The following is a 9,861-nucleotide window of genomic DNA, read 5'->3' as shown; positions in this document are numbered from 1 at the left end:
AATCACTTTCCCAAAATCTGTGATTTCAAGCTTTTGTATGGGGTATCAAGAAATCTAACTTACGATATTCCAAGAGACATAATTTAGAAGCCATGCAACTTCCAAATATGAAACATAGAAATACGTTGTTGTTTTGTGTTTTTGAGAGACAGAGATAATCTTATGATCAAATTTGATTATGAGAAAAACAACCTTTTTCGTGGAAGATTCACAATGTTCTTATAAATGGAAGAAACTAGTTAACGGTGGTTATGCATTTTGGCACTAAAATGACGGTTGGGAATATGGTTTTCAGACATAACCAGTTATTACATCATAATGATGTCACCACTTGTTTGTGTCAGTAAAATATATGTTCAGACTCTTTCATAATATATAGTATAACATCATAATGATGTTACCACTTGCACCAGTAGGGACGTTGTCGCTAGACCCCGCTGCCACATAGCACCATGTACCCATGTACGTGGTCCCAAACCTCCGTATTCCTGAGTTCACATTTCTTACTCCAAATGTGCACCCCACACATTATGTCTCGGTGAGTAATGGTGTTCAGCCTATGTCAATATTAATAACAAAGCCAATCTCAATATTAATAATAATATCAACTATAGTAATATATGTTGATAATACGTAAATCATCAACAAAAAACAAGAGCTTTTTTGTTTGATGCTTTAAGATGTTTGGAGACATTGAAAACCATTAACATTTGATTCCATAAGGTTTTTACAGTGCTGGTAAAAAGAACCATGGTAATAGAACTAGAGAAGAAGAGGAAGAAATCCGGAAAAGAATGAGAAGGTCGACAGTGTCCGTTAAGGTTTTAAAGATGAGGAAAAAAATTATAATTATCTATAAGGAAATAATATATTGCTTTCATATCATAAATCTTCATTCTTAATAAAAACCTCTCCTACATGCCACATGTCCATCTTTTAGAGAAACTTTATGCCGCGTGTCATGATTAAATAGTTGTTCAATGTATTTTTCTTGCCCATCCCTTTTATGTGAAAATTTTAAAATCAAATTTTAAAAAATAACGGAACTCAAGCAAGTAATTTGAAAACCAAATTCCTAAATCTTAGGCCAATTTGAAAAGAAAGATTCTACACTTCCAACTTTATGCAAGAATCAGCTCCTAAATTACCAATATTTTCGTCATGATTACAAAGAATGACAATGATAAAGGTAATCTCAGGAAATCAGCTCCCAAATCCTTCTCTTTCCTTTGAAACCTTTAATTAATGCTTCCTAATCTTCAAGCCCCATTCTCCAACAAAGCTTGAAACTTTTGAACTAAAAACAATAAAGGGTAGACGATTTATATCTGATGCTTTGCAACAAGGAATAGGCAAGTTGAAGGAGAACGGACAATTACAAGAACCTTTTTACACATATGCTCTTCTTCTCCAAGGTTGTAGACACCGTTCGATTCTTTGAGCACATCATCTTAATCCTTTGATTCATCGATCGATTGTTGAACATTCTTCCACGAAAATCGACGATCCCTCAACTTCTTCAAATATTCAAGTAAGATTTTTCTTTTCTCAAGATTTGATATCGATTTTGAGTTTTGTTTGATGTCGATTTCAGGTTTTGTTAATTAAGGAACAAAACACCTTTATTTGATATGATTTTATGACTTCAAGCTTGATTTTCATCTAGTGCGCCTTTATTTATAGGAGCCGATCGGGTTTTTCTGACATCCCCATTTTCACGGCCAAAAAATACCGATTTTGTTTATGCTTTATAAAAATCAGAATACTTCTTTTTCATAAAAATGTTGCGGAAATTGTTCCCAGAAAATACGATAAATACGTTATCAAAATATTTTTGAAGAAACGTATTTTATTCATTTTAAAAAGTTTGGGATGTCATCGTCAATACAGACACATAAGCATAAACAGAACTTACATTTATTTACACTAGTGATCTACATCTCTGTAATCTCTCAGTGTAATGTGAATTCATATCAACACCTATGATATAAATAAACTGAGTGGGTCAGGTTGGGAAACCTGGTTAGTACATAGGGTTTTCAACCCACAATAATATAATTATTATGTTTAAACAATCAAACAATCAACCCAATTACCCATCCCCATTATCTTCTTTAATCTTAAGGATCTGCCCTAAGAATCAGCTATTCCTCGTTCATTCATTCCTAAGGATCATCCTAAGGAATCGGCACAAAGTCCATCGTTACCACGGTTTACACAACGGGCACTAAGTCTGCATAGTCATCAGGGTTTAGGCATCAAGTCTGCATGATCACCAAGGTTTAGGCATCAAGTCGGCATGATAACCAGGGTTTAGGCATCAAGTTTGCATGATCATCAGGGTTTAGGCATCAAGTCTGCATGATCACCAGGGTTTAGAGTACACCGGGTGAACATAACGTTCACAACACCTACAAGTTGCGAGCCTGCTAGTGTTCCACTGGACTGTCTAGAATAGGTCGTGGTTGTCATCCATACTCTGCTGAATGACGGGGCCATCATTTGGGAAAAATGCTTCTAACATCGTCCACCTCTCACCCTCACCTCGTGGTCTATAACACCTCTCAACTCATCATTCAACTCAAATTCCATCTATTATATCTACCCATGTTTACCCCAACATTATCGTAGATATAAAATACATATACAGTTTAAATAATTTAAAACATGTATAAAATCGTTCATTTAGCATAGACAAAAAGTACTTAGATAATATGCACACATAGCATGTAATTTATATAAAATACTTCATATCTATGTGTAAGATGAAAGTAACTATGCACTCACTTGAAAAGGTGGTGATTCCGAACTCAGACAGCGCTTCACTTTTTGAAAAAAAAATAATTTCCTTCGACGAAACCTAGTATAGTTACCAGTAGAGTTTAGTCTATTATTCACCGAGACTAATTAATAGTCTAGCTATTATTACTATTATATAACCATTAAATAATACTTATATAACCCATAATAATAGCCTAATTACTTATTATATGTTCTTAATAACGTTAATATAATTAAATAAAAACTATATTAAAAATAGCGTAGGCGTAGCTCATTTACAACGGGTTTTATAGAAAACTATACTTTGCTTGGAGCAGCATTCCCATGCGGAAAAGCTCTTCTTCTCGGAGCTGTCGAGCACTCAGGGGCTTCCGCCTTGTGCTAGGGAGGTTCCCTAGGCTTTTCGGGGGGAGAGGTTCTAGAGAGAGAGAGAGTAAAGAGAAGAAAGAATGAGAAAGGTGCGAAGAAAATGAGGGTGGGAGAGGTTCAATTTATAGGGTGAAAATGGCTGAATTTAGTGTCACCATCTAGTGGCAAAACTTGGGGAGAAAGCAATGACCAAGATTGTGCCGCATCACCCATTTTCGCACAACACACTTCCGACTTCTAAAATCCGTAACTTTCACATACGACCTCTGTATTTGACGTTCTTTATGTCCACACGTAGGTAAAAATAATATCTACAACTTTCATTTTGACTTCGTTGGCTAATTCTCGACCAATCTTAAATTTAACAGTACGAGGCGTTTACACTGTTAAATGACCGCGAAGAATTCGTTACTCCTTCATACGAACTCTGTTTTCGTCTGTCTTTTTACTGTTAAGTTCCTATTAATGAGATCTTCAACTCTCATTTAAGTCACATAAGCCAAAAACCGCTCGAACTAAAATTCGAGTTTCGGGACGTGCACTGCTAAGCCGAATCTTAGAAAAATCATAACTTCTTCATACGAAGTCAGAATTGGGCGTTCTTTTTATGGATTTTCTCGGTTTAACATATTCTACGAATTTCGTTTAGATCACTAAGGCTAAAAAGTACTCCATCGTAAAATCACTATTTACGCTTCCCGGTGCCGTGCCGGTTCCGTCGCGAAACTTCGACAGGTCATAACTTCTTCGTTATAACTCGGATTTCAACGCTATTTATATGTATGGAAACTATGTGACATATTCTACAACTTGGTTAAGATTATTTATTCTAAATAATCTTTTGTCGAAAACTCATTTTCGACCCTTATTACCTCTAAATTGACTAGCCCAGATCTCCGAGCGTTATAGTTTTGTTCAATATCTACAGTGATTTTTTATTTAGGTTTTTTTATTTGATGATTTTGAAGCTATGTTGAAATTATACCCACATGATTGTTGTTCACTATCGATTCATACATGTGTTGGGGATTTAACTTCCAAGAATTTGCAAATGAAAGCCATTGGAGAAGCTAATATCGGTAGCTTGTTGCATAAAATTAAACCACCACTACTCGAAAATGAAGGTCTTGAGGATTGTACACTTTCTCCGGACTCCATACAAGAAGCCTTCCTGAAGACAACAACCACTGTCCACTCACATATTTTCCATCATTTCGATGATGAATCAGAAGGAGATTAAATCAACGATCCATAGCCTGGAAACGAATCTAGAGGTGATAGACTCATCGTAACCACAACCGAGGCTGATCCTCCGGTCATTTGTGATCCAAAGAAAGGCGGTGAGTTGTCGGAGGTGAAGGAGATGAGGTTGTTACCACCGATAGGGAGGATATTCCAGATAAGGTAGTGGAACTAGAGATGCCTGAGGAGGCAGAGAAGTCATGTGTTGACGGACTACAAGGATTAAAAATCGGAGACAAAGGTTAACGGAGAAATCAAAGGTAAGAAATCTGGAAGTGATAAGAAATTATACGAGGATGATGAAGAAGACGATGAGAGAATATCAGTTTTAGACGAAGTTTGTATACGATTAGACTGTTTGACCTTATGCTTGTAGTAGCACTGTAGCAGTAGTTATGTAGTATCTGTTATATGTTTTTTACAATGAATCCTTCAAATTGTGGTTCAAATTATATGATAAACTATGGTAAATGTTTTAGTTGTTTTTAAGATTTACTTTGTGTTTACTTAATAGTTGATCTTGATACTTCTTAGGTACTAATGATGCTTGAATGAACCAAATGGCAGATGTTCATGTTTGGAAATATGTGGTCTGGATTGATGTCTTTGTCTTCTTCCTTGTATGTTATGCATCATTATTTTTTGGTAAATACGTTACTTAACATTATTATATTTTTTTCTTTATGAAATAAGTTGAATTTAATATATTTTACTCTGTAATTTACACTTTGGTCCCTGCAATTTTCGTTGGTATCCTACACAACGTCCGAAGTCCTATATGGAAGCTACGTTAACAAGCATATATCTTCTTTAATCGTAGAATTTGCATTGTACTTTTGTTTATTTGTTTATTAAACTTATGATGGTTTTTTATTTAAAAAGGAGATGCGGGAGGTGTGGATGAGGTTATTTCTTCATAAACTAATAAACAAATATACTATTGTTTCCATTTGGAGTCTGTGATTAAGTCTAATGGGTATTCAATCTCTCATCAGTAAAATAGTTATCGAACTTGAAACAACATTGAATTGTCTTGGGAAACCCATTGCTACAAATTCTAGAGTAAGCATGATCAATATTTTCAAGGTTAGTCTTTTCGTGTGAAGTGGTAACTCTATGGATCTTTTGAAGGGTAAATTATAGTATTGTGTTTTTTTTATTAACGGTGGTTTTTATATTTTGATAAAACTACCCAGTTATAGCAATGAAAACTATTATATTTTGATGGTGTTGCTATACTTGGTAAAATTTTAAAGTACAATGTTTTGATATGATGAAATAAAAAATAGAATGTTGTAATAAACAAATTGCAAGAGATACCAACATCATTATATTTATTTATATGTTACAGCATCCTAATTTTGTTTTTGTTTTTCATATTTTAACATTGTACTTTTGGGGTTTTTTTTTTCTTATTTAGGCATTTTGTCTTCAAGCATTCAACTATAGTATTGTATTTTTCAATAATGTGTAAACTATTTTGTATGTGCTATGTTGTAATTGGTAGAATTTTTTTTGTTAATAGTTGATAAGGAAAAAATAATTGCATGATTTAATACTACAATAAACAATGTTTCATGCATTTACCCTGTTTAAGAATCAAATTAATATATGGCATGTTGTTTTGTTATAATATCCTTCTTTTAGTTTTGAAAAGTACGATGCTATAGTCGTAAAAAAATATAAGTAAAATACTATGACAAAACAAAAAATAACAAGGTACTTATGTTTAATTGTTTAATATAACATCTTAATTTCATTTTATTTTTCTTTTTCCATATAACACGTCTATAAATTACTTTTATTTTATGTTTCTTAAAAATATAATAGTAATGTCACTTACTATTTACTATATATATTATTTTTATTTACTAAACCGTGTAGTACACGAGTTATAACCTAATAGTGAATATTTTCGTGTAATCCAACCCTTTCTCATTATCGAAATATATATATAGGAAAGATACAATTATTCAGTGGCCGAGATAAATAAGCCAAGGGCCGAGATATACATGATTGGGCTTTATTGTATAAAAGTCCCTTAAATGTGTTGAAAAGAAAAAAGTAAAATAAAAGTAAAGATAATTAATTGTCTCTGCAAGTTGAATCTTGTGGTCTATAAGTTTACCTTCTCCCATTCATTTGTAACACACAAAAGCACAATGGAAGCTTTGCCCAACAGGTATCGCGACGCTCTCTCGCGCGTCTAAATTTTGAGCGAGAATAGCATTTTGTTCGTGTCTCTTCTACGTTTAACCTATTATCAACTTGAATTCTAACATTACACTTGTTATCTTACAGATTAGAAGGCAAAGTAGCCATAGTTACCGGTGGTGCTAGCGGCTTCGGTGAAAGCACGGCGAGGCTGTTCACTAAATACGGCGCAAAAGTTGTGATCGCCGACGTCCAAGATGACCTGGGAGTTGCTCTTTGTAACGATCTAGTGTCTGAATCAGGCGACAATGTTATCTACGTTCATTGTGACGTCACACAAGAATCTGACGTAAAGAATGCCGTGGACACTGCCGTTTCCATGTTCGGTAAGCTAGACATCATGTTTAACAACGCCGGAATCCCGGGGAACTTGGATTTCAAGATCTTAGAATCTGATAACGAAAACTTCAAACGGGTTTTTGAAGTCAACACGTTTGGATCATTCTTGGGAGCTAAACATGCTGCTAGGGTTATGATTCCGGCAAAACGTGGAGTGATTCTGTTTACTTCGAGTATAGCTTCGGTGGTTTCGGGCGAGTCACCACATTCTTATACAGTGTCGAAACACGCGGTGGTGGGATTGATGAAGAATTTATGTGTAGAATTAGGACAATACGGGATTCGGGTGAATTGCATTTCACCTGGGTCTGTGTCGACGCCGCTGCTAACGAATGCAATGGGGTTGGAGAAGACAGCGGTGGATGATATTGTGTGTGCTTCGTCAGTGTTGAAAGAGGTGGTGCCGACGGCTGAGGATATAGCGGAGGCTGCAGTGTATTTGGGGAGCGATGCTTCGAAGTTTGTCAGTGGGATTAATCTTGTGGTGGATGGAGCTTACAGCACCACCAATCCGACTTACACTAAAATAATTAAACAAACGTTTGAAGCCTTTGGCAAAAAAACATAATCGCTTTAACCCTATCTTTTATAGATAATATTCTGGAGTTCAATTTAAAATGTTCTTAACGGCTTAAAAACTATGATGTTAAAATCATCTACTAATTCCTTTTATTTTATGTTTTTATGGAATAAATTGTATGTGTATCCAAAAATATTTCAAACTCTTGCATGTAGTAGAAATTGTTTTTTTGTGTGATTGGTAAATACTAACTAGTACCTATGGTTGATGGCTATGGCCGGTAGCTAGAAGTGGAATGTTGGTACTAGGAGGTGTAACTTTTAATTTTTTATATGAATATTTATTTAAAGTTAATTGAAAGCTTTTGAAAAAATTACATAAATAATAATTGTTTAAAAAATATAAATACACAAATATATTTTTAATGACTAATTTTGAAAATTAATTTAAAAAACCCAATAAATTTTTCTTAAAAAATACATGAAATAGTTTTAAAATTTAGTGATTTGTGTTTAAACTAAAAGTTTAATGATTATACAACAAATTAAACTTTTTTTTTTGTTTAAATCTCATTATTTTTCAAATCAAAACCACTATTAGTTTTAAAATGTTACTTCCAATATATATTTAAGCTTAAAAAAAGATTTGAAGTTTTATTTTTAAATATGCATATATATATATATATATATATATATATATATATGCATGTATTTATATTTACTGTTTTTATCAAAAACATTTCGAAACCATCACAACAATAGGACTCCAACACTAGCATTTAAGAAAATCGCAACTTAAAAACATCAAAAACAATAGAAAAAATAAATGTGCATAGATGCACTTTTAGATGCGCATTTATGCACATTGCAAATAAATAAATAAATAAATAAAATTTCATCAAATCCTTTTTGGAGCATTGATCTCTCTTAGGCTAAGGGGGCTGGTCATCACCAACTCACTAGAAAAATGATGTCATCTCATCGCTATATCAGCTTCATTACATGCTCATTATCAAACCACTAGTCTTTGAAAATGTTACCACTTCACATTATTTATTTATTTACTTCGATATTAAATTAAATGATAATAATAATTTAAAACATAATGTTTAGCCAATAACATGTGAAGAAACGGTCCCAAAAAAACTTCACCAATCATATGCTTCACCTTCATCCGTCTCCATGACAACTCCATAACCACTCCACCGGACACCGTTGTGGTGTTCAGAAGTGACTTGGATGACCACCTCAACTCTCACGCATCCTTTTGCACCCATTATAGATAGCCTTAGACGAAGCGATGTAGGAGTCAAATGATGGTCATGTTTTTGGAAAATGATGAGTGAACTAGGAATTTTCGGGTTTCGCAAATCTTTTAATTCTCAAAAAACAACTTATATATATATATATATATATATATGTGTGTGTGTGTGTGTGTGTGTGTATTTATATATATAATTATGGAATTAAGAACACTCAACATACAACAAATGATAATAGTAAGAACACAATGTGTAAATAATTCTGTTTAAGCTTAATTAATGTATGTAGGGTAATCTCAATTGTATAAAATAGAAAATATAAGAATTCTTTATCTACACTTAAGACTACAAAAGTATTTACTGTAGTGCCCCCAGTTGACTACAAAATGTACAATGTGACTAACCTATCAAACTACTACATGAAAATGCACATAGAAACACATAGATATATCGAATGATCTTCCCCTCGATATAGAAAACATTTATGCCTATTAATAGAGAAGTTGGGTCTCTATATAGACTTCAATAGAGAAGCTTCCCAATCACCTTCCCTATTGCCTTCCCAAATAGTTTTCTCAACCGCTTATCAATTTGGCATTCTCAACCACTTCTCAATTAGGCGTTCTCGATCCCTTCTCAATCAGCAATGCCACACTATTATATTCAATATTTCTTGACATAACAATATATATATATATATACATATATATATATATATGTGTGTGTGTGTGTGTGTATATGGGTTGGTTCAATACCTAACCAAAGAACATCACCTAACCACATAACCACTTCATAACCATGAGATTAAACTTAATGCAAAAGGGTATGATGGTAAAAAAAAGTTTATCTTATATTCATATATGAACATATGTTCATAAATGAACATAAGCTTGTATTATATTATGATTAAAATGATGTTTATAAAATGATGATAAATACCACTTTTGGATAAATGTTAAAAAATTACATATATATGAAATAAGAGCAAGATTCAAATTAATATGAACATATGTTCATACATCAACATATGTTCAAAACTAGAAGTTGTTGACTCTAATAACTTTTTTTATACCACACAAATGAGATTGTTCTCATTATGTTGAGTTCACCTTTTTAGCACAACCAAACTTCTATT

At 33.3% G+C, this 9,861-nt stretch overlaps 1 protein-coding gene across 1 annotated transcript; it reads left to right on the top strand.

Moving 5' to 3' along the window:
- The first annotated feature begins 6,474 nt into the window (after positions 1-6,474).
- LOC145003450 (short chain aldehyde dehydrogenase 1-like) lies at positions 6,475-7,667 on the top strand. The gene is made up of 2 exons (XM_078962579.1): positions 6,475-6,574; positions 6,694-7,667. Exons 1-2 carry the CDS (start codon positions 6,555-6,557, stop codon positions 7,511-7,513), a joined length of 840 nt encoding a protein of 279 aa, XP_078818705.1. The 5' UTR covers positions 6,475-6,554; the 3' UTR covers positions 7,514-7,667.
- Positions 7,668-9,861: the final 2,194 nt, after the last annotated feature.

Source organism: Lactuca saligna, chromosome 6 (assembly GCF_052625555.1).
Source record: "Lactuca saligna cultivar CGN05327 chromosome 6, ASM5262555v1, whole genome shotgun sequence".
NCBI lineage: Eukaryota > Viridiplantae > Streptophyta > Magnoliopsida > Asterales > Asteraceae > Lactuca > Lactuca saligna.
This window is presented reverse-complemented; position numbering and strand designations above follow the sequence as displayed.

Excerpts from the sequence above, each read along its gene's own strand:
- LOC145003450 (XM_078962579.1), top strand. The coding sequence starts at position 6,555 with ATGGAAGCTTTGCCCAACAG. Across the intron at positions 6,575-6,693 it reads ATGGAAGCTTTGCCCAACAG|ATTAGAAGGCAAAGTAGCCA; the intron begins GTATCGCGACGC and ends GTTATCTTACAG.